We start from the raw sequence: 25,480 nt of genomic DNA on the forward strand, positions 1-25,480 counted from the left end.
TTCTCAATCTTATTTTTCTCCTTAAGTTAAACTAGGTTGTAGTTGACCTTCTTGTTTGGGCAACAGCAAATTTCACAACTAAGAAAAGTTTTGCAGTGATTTATGTTTGTTGCAAAATAAGATCTCTCTGTGGGTAAAGACTAGAATTTATGTACTTTTGGGGCGGGCCGCGGTGGCTCAGCGGGCAAAGTGCTTGCCTGCCATGCCGGAGGACCTCGGTTCGATTCCCGGCCCCAGCCCATGTAAAAAAAACAAACAAACAAACAAAATACAATAAAACAAGAAAATGTTTAAAAAAAAAGATGTTTCCCTTTCATCCTTCCTTCCTTCTCTCTGTCTTTCCTTCCCTTCCTCCCTCTCTCTTAAAAAAAAAAAAAAAAAAAGAATTTATGTACTTTTATTTAATGCCATAGAAAGGTCTTTTATTGCTCATATCACAGTCATTCAAAAGTTATATCTTTCATATTATATTTAAAATCAAAATTAGCCAAAAATGCAAAATTTATTTATGTATTTTTACTTGCATTAGGAAAGTAGAATTCTGATATAACATTGAATATTTTCTTCATGGATTCTACGGCTTATAATATAAATAAAAATTTTTACTTCATGAATTAATGTTCTAAAATTTAAACTTTCATGACCAGAAGGTTTCTCAAAGGACTTTTAAGCACAGACAGAAAGAAACAGTGGTTCTGGTGTTACAAGTTGTTATCTATTTTGTGTTAAATACAAATATTCATGACACTGCTCATGTCTGATATTTTCTAAACTGCTGATGTGGTTTTTTTATCCATTTATATTCTAGGTAGTTTCCTGCTACTAAAGCTGGTTTTATATATGAAGCCAAAGGAAGAGAGGTTTATTTTGTCTAAAACCTAAATTTTCTGTAGTCACAATCTAACTCAACCTGTCTGGATAGATCATTTAAACAACCCAAATACATGGAGTTCGGAATGAGAACCAGGACTTGTAATTCTGAATAGCTTAAGTATTACCCATATACATCCCAAGCTAGGGTGGGAAGATAATTAAAAAGTATTGGCAAAGTCCCTTTAGGGACTTGAGAAAAAATGTGAACTATTAAATTTTACCACTGGGTAAACCCCTGATACTCTCTCAAACATTAGGGACTCCCAAGTCAATAGGCCAAGACCTTGATTTTGAGGCTTGCTCTTAAGAAACTTATGTCTGTAGCAGAGAAGCTAAGCCTACCTATAATTATACCTAAGAGTTATTTTCAGAAAATCTCTTTTATTGCTCAGACGTGACTTCTTTCTCTCTCAGCCCAGCTCTTCAAGGAAAATCATTATCCTCCCCCCTAAGTGGGACATGACATTCAGGGGTGAAAGTCTCCCTGGCAATGTGGGATATGACTTCCAGGGATGAGCCTGGTCCTGGCACCATGAGGTCAACAATGCCTTCTTGAGCAAAAGGGGGAAAAGAAATGAACAAAATAAGGTTTCAGTGGCTAAGAGAGTTCAAATAGAGTTGAGAAGCTCTTCTAGAAGCTACTCTTATACAAGTTGCAGTTAGATATTGCTAACTGCCACCGTTTGTCAAACCCCAAACAAAACTATTCCTGTTAACCCTAAAGAATGCCTAGGGCTCTATCTGAAATTCTACAAAAGTTTCACAAACTAAGATTATTTTCCAGAAACCTACAACCTCCAGATGATTCCTAGGCCAGGTAAGTCCTAAAATCCAGAGGGGCCAGCATCTCCAAAACATCACCTAGGTACATTTCCCTATTCCATATTGTTGATACCTTTTTTTCAACATGAAGAAGTTAGAATAGACATAGCTCAAATACCCCTAGATTGGGAGAAGGATCAAAGGAGAAGGAGGAGGTGCATCAGAGAAGATAGGACTTAACAAATGAGTATGACTGCTGAATCATAATACAGATATTTCTTTTAGTCTCCAGTGTCTTGGAGCAGCTAGAAGGAAAAACCCAAAATTGTGGAAATGTGACATACCAAACTTTGAAATCTGTAACTGTTTGTTACAATGTACTTTAAAATTTATTGCTTTTTTTGCATATAAGTTATATGTCCCCAAAAATGTTAGGAAAAAAAAAGCAAGGAATAAACCCAAAATGGTTTTACTAAACAAAAAGAATTCACAAAACCTCATGTAACTAACAAAAAATGTAGCCTAAAAATTAGACTAGAGGGCAGGATGGTATATCCAATTTCCAACAAAGGAAAGGGGGCAGGAGAGATATGTGAGAAACTACACTTGATGTAACTTTTTTATTTGCTCTGGTACTATACTTCTAGTGTAGGTGCTCTACTAGGTCCCACAGGTCAGTCCCCTCACTCAATGAGAGTGTTCCATGATATTTACTCAAATCAGAGTGATGAAGATGGGAGAATTACTGCGGCAGATAAGTGTGAGGCCTGTCTCTTCTTCAAACTTCATTTTCTCTCTTCCACGGTGAATATTCCAAATTCTGCAACTTGTGTGTTAACATTTATAAATTGTATGAGGAAAGATGGCTAAAGGCTTCTGAAGAATCAACATTCTTTTAAAAATATTATCATGCTTTATACTTATTCTGGCAGTAAAACCATTTTAATTAAAGTAATTTCAAATTCCTGATTAATCATATAATTTTAATAAGGGCTATTTTATAGAGGATCTTAAACTTTAATAAACAATTCCAGAATCTATGAATTATTCAGCACATAATATTAACCATACATATGAGAGATCAGTAAATTTTCCAAGTACTATTTTTTTTCTGTAAGATGAGATAATCTGACATCTAAGGCAATCTAATTATTTTTCAGAATAGCCTGCTATTCCTTGAGACTAACACCAGCAGTCTTTGAGTATTCATTATATCCAGAGAGACATGACAATGAAATGAATTGCTCCTGTCCTGGAGACCATTATAATTAAAGCAGTAATGAAACTTTTTGAGGTAACTGAACTTTTATTTCTTAATAGATTCTCTCATGGAACATGTCCTTTAAAAAGTACAAACTGAAGAGCCAAAGGATCCAGGAAAATTCAAGAGCAAGAGAGAACTGTTTCTTGTGATATAAAAAAATTACCTACCTTTGTGGAATATAGAACATATGTTGGGGAGGTGGTTTATAGAGGACTCCTTCATACACAGGCCACAGCCCACTTAAAATTCTAAAAAGAGAACTTTTCCCACAACCATTGGGACCAGTTATCAAAAGATGCATTCCTTCTTGTACCTAAAGTAAGAAATAAAATTGCAAACTGCAATATTTAAAAAATAATTTCATTTGGCAACATTTTAAAATGATTTGATAAAAAACAACTTTCAAATACATGATAACCAAGGATGAGCATGGAATCAAAGGAAAATCAGAGTTAAGAACATCAATTTTAATTTTTGACTGTGCCCTGAAAATTAGTTTCCTCTAGAAAACGGCTTATTTTTCAATCCATGGACAGAATACAGAACTTTCTATTTTATTTTGGGGACCAGAAAATTTAAATGGAACTTGCCTAAAATAATTCAATTCCAAAGAAAATGGGTCTTCTAGGAATAAGCACTGGCTTTCCAAAATTATAATTGAGATGTTGTTATCAGATATATACATACATATGGAAAAAATATAATCACATGGGTAATAAGACAAACCATAACATTTTAAATTAAAATATATTAATATTTAGTTTATTTATATTAATATGGATTAACTTTATATTGGAATCAAATACAATTGAAAGTCAGTTGCAGTTATTAGCTACAAAGCACAGTAATCTTAAGAACTAGCCAGATTGTTTAATTTTGAAATTCACAGTCTAAAATGCTACAGGAATCATAAGAGCCCATAATCAAGGAGATATCATGACTCTAATTCTGCTTTATTCACAACTGGAGGAAAATACATTTTACCAAACAGGACAGAAGGAAGCAAGAGGACTGTAGTTTAGTCTTATGGTTAGTGATCAAATTAAAACATACATTTGTATATAAAATATTCATTGACAAAGCAAACTGTTTACCCAGTATCTATTGGATGCTTCCCTTTAGAATATTCTAGGTTATTTATCTTTTAAATTTAAACAGTTAAAATTCCTGTGTTCCCATTCCACTCAACAGAATCGAGAAGCTGTCTTACTAAGGTATTTCCAGAGTATTGTGAAGAACAAGGAATAAGAACACCATCAGAAAATTTCATCTATACTCACGAAGAACAAATGATATTTTATAATCAGTAATATAAAAATTAATATAACATGAAAGAAAGATGGTAGAAATCCACAGGTATCTGTAGTGAGAGCTATGTATATGGAGAGAAATATTAAATATCATTGACATAGACTATATGTATCATATGGAAAATACAAAGATGATAAAGCATTATAGTATTAGCATAGTATCACTACAAAAGACCACTTCCATGTCTCCCCTTCATGTCTTTTCTGCTATGTATAATATGAGCTCAAATTCTTTTGCAGAGAGGAGGCAGAGAGGGAGGGAGAAAGAGGGAAGAAGGAAGAGAAGAAGAAAGGAGAGGATGGTTAGGATGTAGGTCAAATAAAGGAACGGGGAATGAATGTAGTAAGTATTTGTAAAGTAAAATTATAGTTCATATTCATATTCATATTTTATCTATGCATCCACAAACATTTGCTGAATACCTTCCATATGCCTGACAGTCTTTTAGGCATTGGGGATACAGTGCTACCAAGACAAGGACCCTATTCTCATAGACTTACATTTCAATGGAAGAGAGAGAACAAAAACACATGAATAAAAAAATTAGGTGATGAAAAATCTATTGTGACAGCAAAACAGGAAGATATGCTGGAGAAAGCTGGTAATCTTGGGGGGCTTCTTTAGATTGGATGGTCAGGAAAGTCCTCTTTGAGGAGGTGACATTTCCATGACATTTCAATATAGGCTCTATTGATAAATAAATGAAAATTTTAGCTGAGGCTGAGTGACAAGAAGCAGCCAGACAAAATGTAGAGGAAGAACATTCTAGGAAGGGATGACAGCTATCACAAAGGACTTAAAACAGGAACAAGCTTGAGTCTGTAAATTCTGACCATAGATTTTTTTTTTTCTTCCTAAATATAGCCAAACTGAAATGCTATTTTGATAGAATAAAGTTCAAAGAAAATCCTTGGAAGAACCTAGAAAGAATTCATTTTGTGATTTGCTTGTGCCCTTTCACTAGACAGAGGATTAAGGAAATTTCATTTTGTTCAGGCATAAATACTTTCCAAATGCTTTTTTTTTTATTTCAACTAAAAGAAGTGAACATTTTCCTCTAGAAAATTGCTTATTTTTCAATCCATGGAGAGAAAACAGAACTTTCTATTTTATTTTGGGGACCTGAAAATTTAAATGTAATTTACCTAATTCAGAAAAAATAACTAATGATCGAAAATAAGTATTATAATAATATATTCCTTTGAAGAACTTCAAAATTTATAAGACATTTTTACTAATTTAAATATTATTTTATCCATTTTATATAAAGCTGTGAATGGGTTAAGAATTTTTCTACAGAAAGGGTATGATTTTTCCACAATAATATAGAGAGTAGGTAGCAGAATTCAGGATTCTCACTTTAATGGAAAAACAAGAATTAATTTTGTAAAATCTGGCCTGATCAAAAAATGCTGCAAAAATCCATAAATTACAAATTGTAAACGATACATAAATAACTGAGTTTTCCATGTATGTCTCTTTAAATAGTTTTATTTGAATCCACTCAGAATGATAGCAGATCACCAATATCTATTGGCACTCATGTTTAGATCCTGGTAATCAAATCACTTTTTAAGATGTAAATATAGGCTCTACTGATATATAAATGAAAAAAAAAGTCTGCTCAAAGCATAGTTAAAATACAATTCCTATTAAATTTATCAATGTAGCATTTTTCCCTCCCAGTGCTTCTCATCCAGTCCTTTTAATTTCCAGCACCCTTTGTCATTTGCAAATATACCTATTAAACCTATACTAAAGACGATGCTAAAATCAATAGCACATTTGTTGTCATGTTTGTAATTCAGTTATCAAGTCCAATTATGTCTTTGAACTAAGTTCACTTGCTTTGATTATAGCTTTTAATGCTTGTTGGCAAATTATTTTGTACTTGCATCCCAAAATGTAGTTTGAATTTTACAATGAATTAAATTAGTGCTTAGGTTTATTAGATAGTTCACATCTTAGTTTTTGTCATTGAAACTAGGGATGATTCAAATAACAAGTGAGTCTTATTCTCGACAGAATTAAAAACTAAATTCCAATTCATGAATATTCTGCTTGTTTTTCCTAATATCAGATGTAATTATTTTTAATGATATTAAATTTATAGTACATCTTAGAATTAAATTTACTAATGACCTCCATCTTCATATTTTAATAAATATATTAGAATAGAAATGTATATTTTGAAAATAATTCCTAAAAAGGAAAAATTTTAATTAAATTTCAAATATTAATTTCTGAGGAAATTTCTATTGTTACCAAAAGTTACCTTGTACTGGCTCTCAGTGCACTGTAATTTTAATTTTTTCTTTTCTTTTCTTTTTCTCTTTTTTGATGGTCCGTATGGGGAACAAATGTAATTTTTATTTTTAACTTGGCAGTAAAGCAGTAGAAATAAAATTTCTCTTTCTCTCTGTTCTCTGGGGCTGTAATTGCTTCTATAATTAAGCCACTGTGCATACCTGTCTTGATTTCCCTTCCTTTCCATATGTTTCTCCAAGTATTAAAAATAAGGTACATGAATTCTGAGTTGTTTTATATTAGTGGAATGGCAACAATCAGAAGATTCTTGAGTATCATCTTACTTTGAAGTTTAGCCTGGAAGCCACCACTTCTCCTGTTGGTGTAATTATGGGTACATTTTCACAAATAATTCCATGATCCACATCAATAACTTTTCCTACAAATTAAGGAATAGTTTAAATGACAAAGTTATCACATTACTGATAATTAAATAATTTAAAATACAATGTAGCATAAGAGTCGACTTCATAATACAGATAATTTCACAATAATAAATCATAGAAACAAATAAAAGTATAGATATCTGGCCTGAATCAAACTTTAATGTATATTTGGACATTTTGACACATCTATTTGGAAAATCTTTCTCTGAAACATTATTTTATAATAATCTAACATCAAGAACATTATAAGAGCAAAGTTAAAACTTACTTCATCAGAAACAAAACCCAGCGATACTTTTTGCAACTACTTTATTTCCCTAAATCAACTTTTACTACTGAAAAAATACAGTGCTACAAATAAGAAATTAAAACCTGGAATAATATTATTAAAAAAATTATAACCAAAGGTATCTTTAAAAATATAGGATAATAAAGAACCCTATGATATTAGCTCTAATACTATTTGTTAGTTGAATTTTAAAAGCAAATAATTCATTCTGCCACAAATGCAGTTTTCAAAAATGCTGAAAATTTTGTCTTAAATAAAGGAATCATATTAATGGTTTTATTTTGGTGATATTATCCACAGACCCTCATATTGTGAGACTAACTTTACTTTAGGAATAACTAAGTAACTAAATGTTGGTCCCTTACAACTTTTAAAAGCCATCTTATGAGTTAGAGAAAGATCAAAGGTGATGGTGGAATTATACAGAGAAGACAGGGTTTAACAAACGAGTATGATTGCTGAATCACCATACTGATATTTCTTTCAGTCTCTAGTATCTTATAGCAGAAAGAAGTAAAAACCTAAAATTATGGAATTGTAACCCATACCAAACTCTGAAATCTGTTCTACAACTAATTGTGATGTGCTCTGAAATTTATTGCTTTTTTTATGTATATTATTTTGTACACACAAAAAGTCAATTGTGATGATAAACGCACAGTTATATGAAAAAAAAAGTCTTAGTAGGAAAAAAGCTATCTTATGAACAGTATTATGTTATGTTGATAAAAGAAAACACTCATACGTGGGAAAAATATGTAAACTAGAATTAATACCTTTGATTGCCAAAGTGTCACTGAGAGGTAATTCTATATTAGCTCCATTCTTGTTATAGCTTTCAGGCTCTTGAGCAACAGTGGTTCTTTTATAAATGCCTCTTTTCACTTCATCAAAGACCCAAAACATATTATACACTCGAGCAGTATAGCCTGCTAGTTCAGTGATCTAAAAACCAACACAGAGAGGTAAAACAGAGTTGTTATATCCAAGAAAGACTATTAAACAAACAAAAATATAATCATATAAACTTCTTGGGTTCTATTTTATTAAACATGAGAAAAACATAACATATCTGGTACCACAACCAGTGATAGTAAAAAGCTTACCAAGGGAGCAATACAGCAAGATGTTCAATTGAAATCATAAAAAAAATTTAAAAATTATTCACTCAAGTCAAGGTTAAAATGAAATGGAAAAATTGAGATATTAGTGAGATTTAAGGATCTTTCAGTCAAATTTCTGATTTGGTCCATTTATGTGAGAAATTTCATTCTCAGAAAATTGAAAATTTTGTGAAAACCTTAAATTATTTTGGTGAAACAGTGATTCTTTATCTTTGGTTTCTTATTTATATTTTCTAAAAATGTGTTTATTCCTTACTATGAAATAAGTGTTTTGGGACCAAATTGATGGCCAAAATTCCTAGGTTAATCAGAGAAAATATTTCTGCTAGCAGATACCAATCTTAAGAGTGAGCTCAGTGAAAAACACCAATTCTTTTCAGTCCAAATCACACAATCCAGCTCCTTTTTCAAGCCAAACATGGCTTCCACACCCAAAGAAAAATACTAAACATCTGTTTTTTTCTAGGTAAGACTATAAGATAAGATGAGATACATCTCTGTTTTAGTCCATAGGTCTCATCAGAATGGTGTCTTGCTCCTATTCTGCCCGCAGTCCAATTTGGGCTGAGTCTCCTGTGTTTTTCTATTAAGAGAACAATTTGTTATCAAGGTTTTGTAGAAAGCAACATCTCCTATCAAGACCAGCCCTCTGAGTGAAACAAGTACAAATAAGCAAGGCATATCTCTTAAAATAATTAATAAATTACAGAAAACTACAACAACACAGACATTTACATGTTAAACATGGCAGTAAATGAGTAGGTATTATTGTGAAAAGTCCTCTCCCACTTGTCTTACAGAATGAGAGGGCTGTAAGTATAGTAATAGTTCACCTTAAAGTACTTTGTGGGCAAAATCTTGATTTGATTTGTCATTTAATGTCATTTAATTTTAATAATAAACAATTTATTACACCAAAAAACTATCCCAAAGACAATATCTACAGATTATGAAAACTATTATTTGAAAGTTTTTTAAAAACTTGAGTTATTTTGACTGCATGGCCTTAAACAATTGGTTTTATTTTTTTTAAAACCTGATACAATATATCAGTTGTTATAGACTGAAAAGTTCTGTCAGAGAATCACAAAATTTGTAACTCTTTTAAATGGTTTATTCAAGGTTGATTCACTAGCCAGTTAAATTTACAATGGTGCCGTGGCAATTTATGATATGATATGATATGAAAGCCATAAGAATAAGAAATGTAGCTAAGAATGACTGTCTATGGGAATATGTTACAAAATCTGAATTGAATAAGGTGATTTTCAGTCTTAACCCTGTGATATCTGTAGGTCTTAACACCATTTTTTCAATAACATTTATTAACCATGTACTTTATTCAAGCATTAAAATGGATATTAGGAACATAAAAATGAGTAAGACTGTCCCTGCTTTAAAGGAGCTCAAGGTCTGGTTCAGGAGACAGAAAATCAAATTGTAGAAAACACCAGATGTACTGTGCACACAGAGCAGGAAGACCCAAACTCTGCAGGAAAGGTGGTAAGGGGGTAGAATGCAATAACGTTTTACATGTGGTTGGTGAGGCTTGAATTGTCAAAAAAGATGAGTAAAAGTTTGCAATGTATATAAATAATATTAGCTATCATTTACTAAGTGTTAACATGTCTTAACTATCCTACATGTATTAATTCACAAAAATCCTAAAAAGTCAGTTATATAAAGTCATTTTATAGATGAGGAATTAGAGATCCAGGTCAAGGAATTGACCAAGGTCAAATAATTTGACAATATTGGAGCAAGAATTTATATCTAAGCACTTTGTCTCCAGAGTCTACACCTAAGAATAGTTTTTTCTTTTTAAGTTAAAAACAAATATGTCATGCTATAGAAAGAAAAGAAAGATATTAATTGTTGGTATAAAAGTTAAATGTAATATTAGCAGCAACACACTTGGGAGTTGCTGCTTCTAATCCTGATTATATTCTCAGCAATTTTTGGTAGATAAAAAGATATGCTTCCAAAATACTAAGTGTATCAGGTAATTTACATTTCTCTTGATTTTCATATATTTTATTAATGAAATTGACAATAAGAAATGCAAGTATAGGGTGGGCAATGGTGGCTCAGTGGTAGAGTTCTCACCTGCCATGCTGGAGATCCAGGTTCAATTCCTGGTGCCTGCCCATGTAAAAAGAAAAACAAAAAAAGAAATGCAAGTACCTCTTTGTATGAAGACATAATTCTTTCAATAGCATCAGCTCCAGAGGCCAACAAATTCCGAGCAGTGGTAAAAGCTTCTGTCCGTTCACTAACCATAGCTTGTTTCTGGCCATCCTCTAAATCTAAAAGCAAATTACAAAATTTACTGAGTTTTCCAAATAACTAAATGTTTTATTTTATAAAACTAAATTATGGTTGAAACATTGTGGTCGAAACAACCACATTTAAGTTTTTATTAGTATCAGCAATTTCCTAAAAATAGAATGAATTTTTGAAAATGCAGAATTTGTACCAGATTTTGTTTAAAGCTTCCATTTGCTTTATTATTTTTCTAGGAGAAGAGTTAGAACAATTCAATGTATAGGAACTGAAACTATTTTCATTTTGCATCTTTTAACGTTTTTCATCTCTAACTCCCTGCCGTTATTATAGTTGGGCAATAAAATACTACTAATTTGGAGCAGTTTCTCTACTAGAAATGGAAACATAGATGGCCCTCATAATTTAGCCCTTGTCTACCTGACACAATCAACTTTTACTCTATGTTCAATATCCCAAACGTGCTATACTTTGTCAGTCCTCTGCTTATGTGAGTTCCTCTGACTTTAATACCTGTCCCTTACTTTTCTTCTACTTTAAGAGTTCAATCTTCAGTACCGCTTTCTCTGAAAACCCTTGTCTATCTTTCAATAGACCATAAGTTCTTTGGGGGTCAAGACTGTTCGTTATATTCTTTATTCTTAGTATTTAGCAGAGTGTCTGCTACATAGTACTCTCAAATGTGTATCTGAAGGATGAATGGATGGATGGATGAACATCTTAAATAATTGTCAATGCAGAATTGTGTTAAAGAGTCAGAAGTCAGACTAGATTTGTATCCAGGCTCTCTCTATGACTTTACTGGTTCCATGATCTGGGACAGGCCACTTATCTTCTCCAAACCTATCTTCTCATCTGTAAGATAAGGGAAATGATGGCATTACCTAAAACAACTGTTGGGGACAATTAAAGTAGCATGCATAAATTCCACCCTCAGCGATGCCGGAAACATGCAACATGGCCGCCAGGGCTGAAACAAAGAACAGCCTAAGCTATAATCAGCCTTCTTCATGGAAGTAGTAGTAGTTTGTGCCAAAAGTACTAACCATACAGCTGCCCTCCACCCTAGCAACAGCAGTCACCAATCCCAAGTCATCCCTTTGTCCTTATTCACCCAATCAGAGATCGTCACCTATTCCTACTAGCTACCCCCTTTCCTTTTAAAGTATATATACCCAGCCTTTTCAATAAATTTTTGCAGCTTGATCAGAATATTTGTCTTGCTGTCATTCTTCGTGTCTCTTTGTCCCATGCCATTCTTCCCTCACAGGAGTTAGAGCTTCGGTTGATCGTCCCGCAGGCTGGGACAAACAACCGTATTTCAGAGTGTTATGTGGTTTAAAGGTGAAATACAAATGAAGCACTAGCCCAATATATGGTCCATAGTAAGTACTATAAATGTTAGTTATTATTTTCTCTAGCTATTATTGTAACTATTAAATAACTGTTCATTTTTAGTCCTATTCTTCAAAATTACCTTCTCTAGGTCATTACTTTAATCTTTTCATCAGTTTGATTCACTAGCTTGGTCCTTCTATAGATTATCTACAAAATTCCAAATTAGATACTGTTAATTAGTGAATAAATTATCAATGAAATAGATAGCAATAGATTCTATACACACACACACATACACACACACATATATTCCCCCTGATATATCTCAGTGTGAAGGTATTTTATTATAATGCAAACATATAACTTCTGCTCTGTTATGACTACTAGATACTTTAAGTTTTACTTGCTCATAGACAGCTCAGCTGCTTTTTAAAAGGCATTCACACATGACATAAGGTAAAATTCACCCGCAAATGTTTACTGAATACCTAGATATGCAAGGCGTTAGGCAAGGTGCTGTGGGACATACAGAGACAAATGTGATTCAGACTTTTCCCTTAGGGAGTTTATGGTCGGGTAGGAGAGAGAAGATAAGTATCCAAAGAACTATACAGGGCAGCCTATGATTAGGGTTAATGTGAAGTATTTGGAGGAGGCAAAATTATTTCTTGTTGCAAGGGACAGGAAATGTTTCATGGAGGAATATGAGGAAGGCCTTGAAGACCACATACAATTTGCATAAGATATAACTACAGCATAAGCAATGGCACAGAGAAGGAAATACCAAGCAATTCCGAATGGATGATGAATAGCCTGATCAGGCTAGATGTTAGTCACTGATTTCAATGAGAATCAGAATCACCATGAGTTCATGGGGATCTTTTATAGTAGTATAACATGGCTCTAGTCTGCCAGCCTTATTGATAATCACTGCTTTAGAAAATGACTTTTAAGTTGTATACATTAAAGAAGGGGGGCTGATGTGCACTGGTGTAAGTGAGGAGTGAAAGATATGATTATACACATAGAATGGGGATAAAATGTAGATAATCTTAAAGGCATATTTTGAATACATGATAAAATTTGGTTAGCTTGCAAAAATGTACCATGGAATGAACTCTCAGCATGCTATTAAAATATTGAATGGCTATATTACTTAAAGTACTAAGAATAGTTGTGCTTCATAGAGAATCTGGTTGAAGATCTAGAATAATTACAGGATTTTACAAATTAGGGTTAAGAGGGGTTTGGATAGTAATTTTCATTGACAGGCTATGCTAAGAGGTAAAAAGCAAAACACTACTAGCACAGATGGACTGGTGTTTGATATGGCATAATAATTTCCATGTTGCTTTGGCAGATTAATGTCTATTGAGTTTTCTTCAAGCTTTTAGCAATAAAATAACAAATAGCTCCCCACAGATTCCATATGACTTTTATTCTACTGGTTGTTCTTTAGCAGGTCCTATGAAAGCAGTGTCAGTAGTATTTTTTCATGCATACAAATAGACAACTGCCTGACCTCCATAACAAGGCCAGACTTCTTAGTGTCAGAGATAGAAATCCATGACCTAAAATACTTAACTACTTTTATCCTAGGTCAATAAATTTTATTTTCTTCACCAAAGTTTTAAAGAATATTTCTGTCAAAAAAATCCTTGTTTAAGGATTTAATCTTTAACATTCTACCTGCTCATTTTATTGCTATCTGGGAACTCAGCTAGTAATAAGTATATATTGAAACAAAGTCATAGTCATTGTTATTTTGCTGAAAGGTGATAAAGGATTTATAAACTATAGTCATTCCTTTGTACTTCTTTCCCTTTGGAATTATAACCTAAGTCTATTTGGTAATATTATGAATAGGTCTCCAATTAAATTAATTCTTAAACTCTTCATTTATTTTTTATATTTGTTAAGTTGGCAAATCCTATCAAAAACATATGACCTCCCAGAGCTTGCCCATGCCAACAACAACAGCAACAACAAAAAACACATGATCTCACCCTACAGCACATCAAATATAAAAACAAATTCTAAATGGATATAAGATTTGAACATAAAATGAAAAACCAAAAACGTTTCTAGAAGAAATAATAAAAGAGAATATCTCTACGATGTTTTGTTAGGCAAGTATTTCTTAAACAGGATAAACAACCACTAAATACAAAGAAAGAGACTGCTAAATTAAACTATATTAAAATTATAAACTTCTCTTAGATATCATTATGAGAATGAAAAAGCAAGACATAGAGTTGGAAAAGATATTTGCTTTCATCATCTACACATATTTAGATGACAAGAGATTCATATTGGAATACACAGGAACTCTTACAAATCAGTAAGAAAAAAAATAGATAAGTCAATTTAAATATAAACAAAAGACCTAAAGGTACTTCACAGGAAAGGATGACCAAACGGCCACCGAAAAAATGAAAAGTACATAATTCCATTAGTCATCAGAGAAGTACAAATTAAAACCATTATGAAGTACTACTATATATGCATGAGAATGGCTAATATGAGAATGACAATATCAAACACGGACAAGGATGTGGAACAAATTAGAACTCTCATACACTACTGGTATGAACTAAAGCTGAACATATGCATACCTTATGATCTAGGTATAGGGCATTCTGGGGTGCTGTAAGGTTTATTTCTTCTGGTAATGATTATTATGTGGATGTGTTCACTTTATGACAATTCACTGAGAGGTACACTAATGATTGTGTTACTGTTGGTATGTATGCTGTACTTGAAAAAAATTATAGGTATTTATATGCAAAGCTATACATTGATAATAACTTTGTTAATTGGCCAACAGAAGAGAAATTACATTGAAATTGACCCACAATTTAATATGAAGTTTCAATAACTTGGCATTTGAGTGTAAGATATGATAATGCAGTCAAAACTATGGATATAATTTCTAGCAATCCAAACAACACCCATGTCACTAGGGTGTAGGCAGGGTTTAATCCCATACCACTAGTACCGTTTCTCGGTTGCTATTTCTTATATGCCACCTGTAGTGGACTGAAATCCATAACCCAGTAATGATCCACATTCTGGGTGCAGACACATCATGACTAAGATCTCGCCTCAGTTAAGGTGTGGCCCAACTGAATCAGGTTGGGCTTTAATTTGGATTACTGGAATCCTTAATAAACAGAATAAAAGTCAGAAGAGAGAAGTCACAGGGAGCAGCCTGAGGCTGGAAGTTCACAGAACCCAAAAGAGAAAAGAGAAGATACCACCATGTGCATTGCCATGTGACACAAAAGCCAAAGATCGTGGATAGCTGGCAGCCATGGTCATCTGGGTGTAAGTATTGCCTTGCTGATGCCTCAATTGTGAACTTCTCCCAGCCTCAAAACTGTGAGCCAATAAATTCCATTGTTAAGGCTAACCCATTGTATGATACTTGTTTTAGCAGCTAGGACAGTAAAATACCATCTCCCAGTCACAGATCACCAACATGCAGACACTATTGGATAGTGCCAGTGGCTTAGCTGCTCTCTTCCTTGCTCGCTAGGCTGTGAAAAGGTATAAAAGGAAGGCTATATTAGCTTTGCCTGTTCTTGCTCACAATTGCTTCTGCCATAAAGAGAAGAAATGTGGCCTACTAACATTAAAAAGTTGAGATTAAAGCTCTCAGGTCACTTTTCTTTATATATCTTTAGTTTTTCTCAATACAAAATATATTAAAAACTATACATAATTAACTGTTTCAATGCTTCTTTTCCAACCATTTAGGACCATGATTAGTTTGTCTCAGACCAATGTAAAATCAATTTTACAAAAATCCCTTATAAAATCTATTTTAATATAGTAAATATGAAGGCAGCATGATGTGACCTTAGGTAAAGTTTTAGACCTCTCTGGGCCTCTAGAATACTAGATGACTTGTAAGCATTTCTTCTGATGTGAAAATGGTCAATATGCAATTTTTAAATGTGAACTTGTATATAAACATAGCCTTGTCCTTACCACAAGATTTTGCTGAAAGTTGTAGGTGGATGGTATAGCAAATCTACTATATAACTTTTATCCTCCTCTCCAGAACACAACGTATTCTTTCTCCTATCTCTATTTTTACCTCTGACTTCCTAATCACATTCAAATATCTTGCTCCTTTAACAACAGTAACCATGCCAGCCATGATTAGGCACTTATCCAAGCACTTCACATATGTAAGGTGCTTTACTCCTCATAACAACCCTAGTATAATTTCCCCCACTTTGAAGATGAGGGAATTGAGGCACAATAAGTTAAATCATTTGACCAAGGTCAAAAGCTAGTGAGCAGAAGAACCAGCGTTTAACCCAGCAATCTGACTCCAGAACCTGCAAGGTAAAAATATAATATTGACAGTTGCTTTCACAAAAAGCATAGTTTATGGGAATTCTGTTTTTTATGCATGATTGTTCCGTAAACCTACAACGTCTCTAATAAAGAAAAAAATAAGTACATTATATATCTAATTTCATAACAACTCTGAAAGATATATATTATTATCCCTATATTAAAGATAGGGAAACTGAGGCATATAAAGTTTATGTAACTTTCCAAAAGGACATGCAACTATTATATAGCAGGACCAGATTTGAACAGTGGTCTGTTTTTTTCTTTACGCTCTTTTTTTCATCTATTCCACCTTTTCCTTCATTTCTGTTTGCCATTCCTCTCTCATTTACCCATTTCTTTCCCTTCTCTTTTTTGTCTTAAAATAGAATAGTAGCATGCACTTCATTCATCTGTAACAGGAGGGAAAACACCAGGCCAGGCATAAGTACATATTAGGATCGAAAATTAAATTAGAATACATGATGCGAAATCACAAAACGTAAAGCCCCAAAGATATATCAATATCTGGCCACTAAAATGAAATCATTTTGTCTGAGTAAAATGAGAACTTAGGATTTTCATGTGTTAAGTCACTGCAGATCATATGTATTTAGTAAACATATTCTATTATAATTATAGAAATTGCACAAGATATTGAAGCACACTTTCATAATAATGTGCTGTAATTTGAATTCATTTTTTGTTCTTTGAAGTTCTTATATGGTTTTTCTCTGTAACAAAACTTTCCTTTGAAAAGCAGCTTTAAGAAATACTTTACTCCATTTGCATCAACATGCTTATTATAATTTCAATCTAAAATTTTAATGTTTTTTCTTTAATATGTTTTTTTTTCAAGATTTGCAGAGTTTATTTTTAAATATTTTATTACATCACCTTCAAACAAGAAAGCTTATTAGATTCTTTGCATACATTGTTTACTTCTTATCCATCCCTGTGGGGCTAATTTGTCACCATTAATAGTTGCATTTTCTTTGTTCTATATTGAATACTCCAGGGTTTTCTTCTAAGCACTGACTAATAAAACTTGTCATTGGGTTGTCTCTAATATGTTCTATATATGAAGTCTTTAAAATATCCACATGCTTAGAGAAATTTATTATGAATACCTGATAATGCTGCTAAATTTCTTTTTTTTTTTTTTTAAAGGATGTATTTTTTCATTCAAGTAACTGCAAATAGGAAACCAGAGGAGGGCCCCAGGCTGGGACAAATAATACCTACCCCTTCCCCTGGCAGAACATGGGGCAAAGGTGCTCCCCACCCTCAGTGCTCACCACAGGCCTCCCCTCCTCACTCTGCTGCAGCATCCTAGGGGCAGGGCCCCACCTGCCCCAGGACTGGGGTGTCAGTGACCCAGCCCGCTGGACCCCAGCCCCCAATGCTGCTAAATTTCTTGATAAAACCAATCTTTTTTTTTGGCATGGGCAGGCTCTGGGAACCGAAATAAAACCAATCTTAAGACCACAGGTTTTGAAGTTGTCTTTTTTGTCCTGATAGTCTATTGAAAAAGTAATTTATTCTATTTCATTATGAATGATTAGATCTAAAAATATTACTAACAATGCTTTTTTGATATAAATTTTTAAAATGATATTTTTAAAAGTAAATTTTAACATATAAAGCAGATAAAATACAATTTTCCCAGCGGCTTAAATATACTAGTAGGCAGTTGAGTTAGAATACATTTGGTATATACAACACCTACCACAAGGAAGGACTGACAAATAATAATTTTCTAAAATTAACAATTTTAGTTTAAAATGACTCAAGTTTGATAAATATTTTTGTAAGGATCAGGGCAAATTTAGTTATAGAATATTTATAAACTAAATGCCTGGGATGTGCAGAACTGAAGTGTTTGGTTGTCTACAACATATGAGAAGAGCTTGTGTTATACTCTTCCTGAAGGCATTAATTTGTTTTGAGTTTAAATGTAAACTAGAGAATCATTCTATGTTAGGCAATACAACTAAAATTGCTCAAGTTCAACTCCCAGAAACACCGCATCAGAGATCTCTGAAATCTTAGAATTGGAAAAGTTTTTTGAGCCACTTGTCCCTTTCCTTCACACAGCTGGTCTTATTGACTGCATTTTGCAAAGGCTACCATTCTTTCTGATCATTAATAACTATAGAATAAGGCTATACACAGTTTTATTCACACAAAACTGGCACTTTCAAAAGAAATAATCTTACACTTGTATTTGAGGTTAAGCATAAATGTCATTACCGCCGTCTGCAAAGCCAGTTGCAGTGATTATAGGCACAGCCACCATAATTAGTCCACTGCTGCTCCAAACATACTTCATCAGGAACTGCTCTATCATGATGTACCATAAACGTTTGGATAAAATGAGGTTCATCTGATCCACTAAAGCTTTGTAACTTTTCTGGAGTTGCTTCATTTCTACCTATAGAAGAGAAAACAGATAAAAATCCAGTATGAAGCATAAAAATACATATTGGGTACGTTTGAGAACTTCTTTAAAGATATGCATATATTGCTTTGTTTTACTTAGTGTAGTATGATTTATGATTCCAACAACCATTAAATAGAGAGTAATATCAGAATAAGTCTTTATTATTTAGTTTTGTCATACTGGTGCTATTAAAGATGAATTGATACACAGTGAATACATTGTCAAATATAAAAAAACATATGTGACTTATAATTATGAACTCAAAATTACATGTACTGTAAGACATTACAATTAAAAGATATTCTTCAAGGTATGAATAAATGATTATTGAACCTTCTTGATCACAGCAAAAACATCCGAAAGTAAACACATGATACATATATGTGTAATTAGATACCACTTTTGAACGGACTCAATTTACTAGATTTTTGTGTTTTATGCAAGAAGCCTACAGTAACTATAATTTACATCACTGAGTTCAGAGAGTCGAATCAATACGATTAACATAACATCCAAGGCCAATTTTCAAATGGGTGTAGATGTTCCAAATCTGCTTCAATTGTTCTTCCTCGAGTTGGTTCTGTTATTAAAAAAACTTTAGTAATTACTGGTGCTTCACAAATTAAATAATTCTGCTTGATGTTTAAAATACCTCTTTGATTTTAGAATATCTTAAGATATTATTTGCCAAGTCATTTGTATTAAGATTTCAAATACTTTGCCTTCAAATTTCTATCATGTTCAATATTCTGAAGTTACCTTCATGTACCATGAGTTTATGTAATTGGGTTAACTATTTTAGGGATCTGCTTAATGTTGAAAATCTTTAATATTTAAAAATGACACCTTGATCTCCTTTTTCCCTCCTCTTCATTTCCTCTCTACGCTCAGCTTTTCCCTTAAAATCAGACAAAATATTCTTTCATTGCCAGTTCTGTGTCAAAATATGGTGCTAAATACAAACTAAGAGTAATGGAAATGCCATTTTCAGATATTCTCCTGTATGTCTTAGGACTGAAGATACTTCATTATTGAGTAAATATGCAAAATTTGTCACAACAGTGGTTTTTTTCTCTTTAAAAAAAATACGAAGATACTTCATTATTGAGTAAATATGCAAAATTTGCCACAACAGTGGGTTTTCTCTTTTAAAAAATGATACGATCCTAAATTTTCTTTCTCAGTGGAAATATGTTTGTACTTAGTTTCTAATATATATATATTCTTCTAATGCTCTAGGAGCACCTACTAAATTAGGGTTTACATTTTAAGAAAATGCTTTGGAGATAATTCTGAGATATTTGGGTAACTGGAGCTAAGTAGACTGTTTCTTAGAGTGATGAAAATTTTATTCTTATGAAATTTTAAAAGTTTGCATTTTAAAATGCTTTAACAGCTTGTGATTAAAAAGGGTAATGAAGCACATATTTTAATACAGGTTTAGATGTCATAGGAATCTAAAATACTAAAGAAGTGGGTCCTTCAACAGTACAACAGATGGCATCTAGCACTGCAGTGGCAGCTTGAACAGTTTCACATTTCACCCATCACCTTAATTTTGATCTTACCTTATGTCCTCTGTAAAAGGCAATTTCTTCCACATTGGCTATAATTCTGGAGTGCACATACCGCAGATAGCCTTTCCTGTGAGCTTCTTCAGCCACCAATTTACCAAATTTGGGAGAGCAGCCTTTCAACACTTTAGCAGTAGCATACACCACAAGCCCAGCTAACAGGGTGGGCCCAATTGGGCTTGCTCCTCTGGATGTAGCAGTTTGGATGAGCGTATAGGAAGTCAGGATTACATCTAAAATAGGTTTGGTCAGATTGGAATACAAGTGAGCCACAGACTGGGAGAACATCATAATATCCTCAGTAAGAGACTGGTCAGGGTTTGCCAGCCTCCCATCCATATTGATCACCTTATAATAAGTCTGATTTGTAAAATAGGTTTCATAGGCATGGTCTACTAGGCGAGTTCTGAAGGCCAAAGCCAATTTACATTCCAGGTACCTTATTGCACTGTTGACGAATGTGGCAGGGATGGCAATCATAAGCCACTTGATTAATTTGATGACGAAAGTCCGAGGCTTCTTTTCTACAATGCTTTTCACAATTTTTCCGTCCAGACCAGCCACATAGATAGACAGAAAGGTTCTTGAGATTAGAGCTACGGAGTGGAGGCAGAGCCACCCGGTTTCAGTGGTCACAAGTTTTGGAAAGAGAATTTTCCGAAGTTCTAGTAGCTGTCTGAAAAAATCTGCATTCACTCCAGGCGAAGGTGTTTTACAAGTGGTCTCGGTGCAATGCAGTATTTCTCTGTTTTCTGCAGCTTGATGAGCTTCCTCTCTTTTCTTTCCATGGCCAGACTGCTTTAAACGCTTGCCAATGATGGGATAGAGGGCTTTCAGAGCATATGCTGCAGCCACCAAGCAGGCAGCCTTCTTAGCAGCGCTCGATCTGGTCCATTTCACACGATCAACTGCTGCATTTAGCATATGTGTCATTCTTTCCAGTTACTCAAACCGGTTTCAAAAAAGAATTGGTTTTAAAAGACCATGCTCCACAGGAATTCCCAGCAAATGTTTCAGAAAGTCCTACAGTGTTCCATAATCCGCAGCGTTTCTCCTCTTCCGTTTTTATTTTGCTCTGCTGTGACAGATGCAGCAGAGCTCAGACTCCAAGCCATCTACTGGAGATAATTCCCTCAGAAGCTGGAGCTGCACCAAGCCGCCCAAAGCTCCGCCCCTCCAAACCCCTCATTGGCTGTGAGGGCGGTGGGACCTTGGAATCCTCGTTGCTTCCTTTTGAACCTTGAAAATGAGGAGAGAGAAAAACGAATTATATTCTTAAACAGGAGTTCAGAGAGTTAAATGTTTATTTTCGGAGAGGTCGAACGAGGGCACTTGCTGGCGAACAAAACCTGCCCTAGCTACTGAGCATGCTCAGCGTCACTTAGAAACCCACAGAAGTTTCAGCATATACACTACTTCTCTCAGGTTTTAGTAGATACCACAAGGGAACGAGCAGACAGAAAGGGAGATTTCCAAGAGCTTTAATGAGATGAGGAAGAAGGAACAAAAACCCACATGAAGTGAATATGAAAAGAGTACGGAATAAATCTGAAAGGAATCAGAGAGGAAAGGAATCAAATGGGAAGAATATCAAATACTTGGATCTTTCAGTACTATATATATATATATATATAGATTAGTATATTTATTAATATAGTCTGTGACTTCCCGTAAGGTTCAGGAACCTATCAGACATGTAATTGAGGATATGCCTTGTAAAAAAATATAGGAGTGGGGTCTTCCATAGGATAGAAAAGAATTCTTTGCTATACCTCCATCCCTCCTCCCTTTTCCCACTCCATCCCTAGGTTTACTTGTACCTATAATAAAAGGAACTTCCAGCCCCATAATTGTTATTTTTAGCAATGGAGATCTGATGCACTCCTATTTATATACAAGGTGACTATCAAATGAGAGCAATGTTTCACTTCTCCCATTCCCTTATGTCCTTTAGGTAGTTTTTACTTTGAGGTGTGTTACTCTATAATCAAAATTTAAGCATTTGGGAACCCTGCTGTAGTTAGATGGTGGAGAAAACTTCTCTAGTGCCTGACTTCATTTCACAGTTCCTTGTCTTTTTCAAGTTTTTTACTTTGGCTTAGAGATCTACTGACTACTTTCTATTTACATTTTGGTTATTTGGTAAAAATCACAAGCCTTACAAAAATTCTTTATATCCCAGATGCGGGACTATTCAATAGCCAAGCAAAATTCTGATTATTTTTATAGATTTGAAGTCCTTTTTTCAGGCAAGGCTAAGTATATACTTGGACATGTGAAAAACATTTTTGTTCACCCCACCTCACCCCCTACAACAAACAGACATATTTTTAGTTAATTGTAAATTTGGAAAGATATGCATTAAAGCTAGAATAAAGGTTGGCATATTGCAACCTATGGGCCAAATCTGGCCCATGACCTAATTTTGTAAGTCCCATGACTAAGAATGGTTTTTACATTTTAAAACAATTGAACATACATCAATAAAAGAATATTTCATGACAACTGAAAATTATTTGAATTCTTATTTTGGTGTTCATAAATAAAATTTTATTGGAACATAGCCACACATTCAATTACCTGTTGGCTAAGGCTGCTTTCAAACCACAGCATCACAGTCGAGTGGTAGTAACAAAGCCTAAAATATTTATTATTTGGTTCTTTACAGAAAGTTTGACAACCTCTGTGCTAGAATATAAAACGTGTCTCAGTGTTGAATGATCCTCATTATTTAGAATTTACCATGGATAAAGAACAATTCCTATTTTTATGTCATAGTATTCTTAAATTTTCAAAACTCCTCTTTTTTTCATGAATTTACCTTAATTCCAAAGTTCATCATTTGCATTCAACAGATTTACTAATAGGTGAGTGGCAAATTTATGCAAGTGTCCTCAATAGCTGGCACCACTGGCAGCATAATCTAGCATCCCAAGAAGACATTCTAAGTCTGTATGTAGAGATTGTCGTGCCATAGTGGTTAGTTTTGAAATGTTTTATTCCTTAATTTATGCTTTTGATGTGTGAAAAATAAGGTTGTCTTATATTTATACATTTTAATAACGTATGTCACATCTCCTGACCATTAAACACAGAAGGGTTTTACTGTGACAGGAGGACCAGAGCAAACCTAACTGGGGATGATGGGAGGAAGTTCAGGCTGGTAGAACATGGTACATAGAGGGATGCATGGGCAGCAGCTGACAGCTGAAACAAAGCAAGAGGCATATATCACTGCCATACAACAAGATGCATCCAGATATGGGGAGGAGCAGGGCAGTGAGAAGACTAGAAGGAAAGAATATTAGAGATCCAGTTGGTAAGTCAGTATACCAACTGATAATGAAGTTGAGGTATGGAACCAAGCTTTTAATATCTAGAGAAAGGGACTTGTGATAAAGAGGAATTGGGAATGAAGAAAATGATCAAGATAGAAGTTTTGTGACCACATTGTGGTACAAGGAAGTTACTATAACTGGGAAAATGAGGGAAAAGTCAATGTGAGATTTGATTTGATAACGAGCCATTTAAGTACTGACCATTTAAACTCCACCTCCCATGCTTACCCTGCTCCCAAACTGGGTGTTTTACCAGCATCTGAGACTAGGCTCAATGTTTTAGGAAAAATTCAAAAGATAGAATATCAGATAGGCAATTAGAGTAGAAAACATATGCTATTTATTAAGAAACTACAAATGTCAGCTACTTCCTTCTTTTTATTTTATATTGGCAGTATTCAATTAAGGCAAAAAGAATGTTAATTAGTTTGTATTCCAAATGAGGAAGGAAAAAAAGGTGAAAAAATATCATTTGTTATTTAGTAAACATAAGTCAGCCCAATTTCCACTCAAGGTTTTCAACTTTACATGTGTTTAAATGGGAAAATACTTTTTTTTTAAAGAGGGGAAAATAAATTTAGAAAAGATCTTGAAAATCCAAGAAAATGAAAAAATAAGCAATAATATTTAAATCACTTTGCTCTCAAGTATGATACTCACATGGAAGAGTAGGAGTAGGATTGACTAGATTTTATATATATCAGAGAATATATATATTTACATATATATTGGAGAATATATACATATACATATCCTTATAATCTATCGAGCTAGAGAAAGTTTTTTTTGTAATAAAGACAACTACATATATACATAAATAAAATCAACAAAAAGTAAATAATTTTGGAATTTGGATGTATTTTTTTCTCAACAAATGCTGAGTAATATTTTGTGTGTAATATTTCTTAAACTCTTTCCTGACCCATAAGATTACCTTATTGTCCCACTAGCCCTAAAATAGCACCATATTTGTCTTCTATTATTGATCAGTCATCTAGCCTCATTCATGCAAGACCTGAGCAACATTGAAGATGTGATTCTATATGAACATTTCAGCTATTACAAATAACTACCTATTAACTAGTTCATAAGGAAACATCTTTTGCTGTGAAGGAACAAACCAGTAAACATCATGTTTGAACATGCTTTTTGTTCATAGACTAATCTTTCCATAGCCTATTACACCGCTTCTTGCAGTGACTGATAGGAAGGCTGTGACTCTAGTCAGGAAGAAAGATAGTTCTCTATACAGCAACTAGTTCTTGACTTTTCTCAACAGATTGGTCACCCTCTCCTTATGTCCGTCCACACAGAAAAGGCAAAAAAATGTTTCTGCCTCCCATCTGCTAAATCGATTACTCATTCAGTCCTTTACCAAATTCAATTTGCGTATGTGTCTACAGGGCCACTTGCTTATGGTCTTTGCTTCTGCCTTGACTGTATGGTTTAGTTACCGAAAAACCTCCAGCCACTCCAAGTGGAAGACTAATTTGCTATGAAATGCTAAATTAAATTAGTCTAATTCAAACCAACGATAGATACACTTTGGTGAATTTTTGTTGCAAAAATCAGGATTTATACGGTAAAACAACTGGTCCTGGGACATAATTCTACTTTAGGAACTGTTTTCCAATAACTTAACAGAAAGTGTATTATATTGTATGAGCTCTTCCCCAAGTCAAGTTCTAGAAAAAGCTCAAGGCAATTGGATAATAAAATGTACTTTTTGCATTTTTTTGACAAGGTTACTATTTCTAACCAAAATATCATAGAACATATTGTAAGATAAATGTTTTTTACACATACTGTAAGATAAATTTTTTTGTGTGTATTGTTCTGGT

At 33.7% G+C, this 25,480-nt stretch overlaps 1 protein-coding gene across 2 annotated transcripts in view; it reads right to left on the reverse strand.

Annotated features, from left to right (window-relative positions):
• Positions 1-25,480, reverse strand: part of ABCD2 (ATP binding cassette subfamily D member 2) — a 72,587-nt gene that overhangs the window by 45,913 nt on the left and 1,194 nt on the right. For both annotated transcript variants that reach the window (XM_077170523.1, XM_077170524.1), the window contains exons 2-7: positions 20,296-21,540; positions 18,538-18,718; positions 10,501-10,622; positions 7,969-8,137; positions 6,802-6,896; positions 3,067-3,212 (exon numbers count right to left, since the gene is read on the reverse strand). In XM_077170523.1, the coding sequence (XP_077026638.1) occupies positions 3,067-3,212; positions 6,802-6,896; positions 7,969-8,137; positions 10,501-10,622; positions 18,538-18,718; positions 20,296-21,234 (1,652 nt within the window). In that variant the 5' untranslated portion in view covers positions 21,235-21,540. The remainder of the gene's footprint in view (positions 1-3,066; positions 3,213-6,801; positions 6,897-7,968; positions 8,138-10,500; positions 10,623-18,537; positions 18,719-20,295; positions 21,541-25,480) is intronic.

Source organism: Tamandua tetradactyla, chromosome 7, assembly GCF_023851605.1.
Source record: "Tamandua tetradactyla isolate mTamTet1 chromosome 7, mTamTet1.pri, whole genome shotgun sequence".
Taxonomy (NCBI): Eukaryota; Metazoa; Chordata; class Mammalia; order Pilosa; family Myrmecophagidae; genus Tamandua; species Tamandua tetradactyla.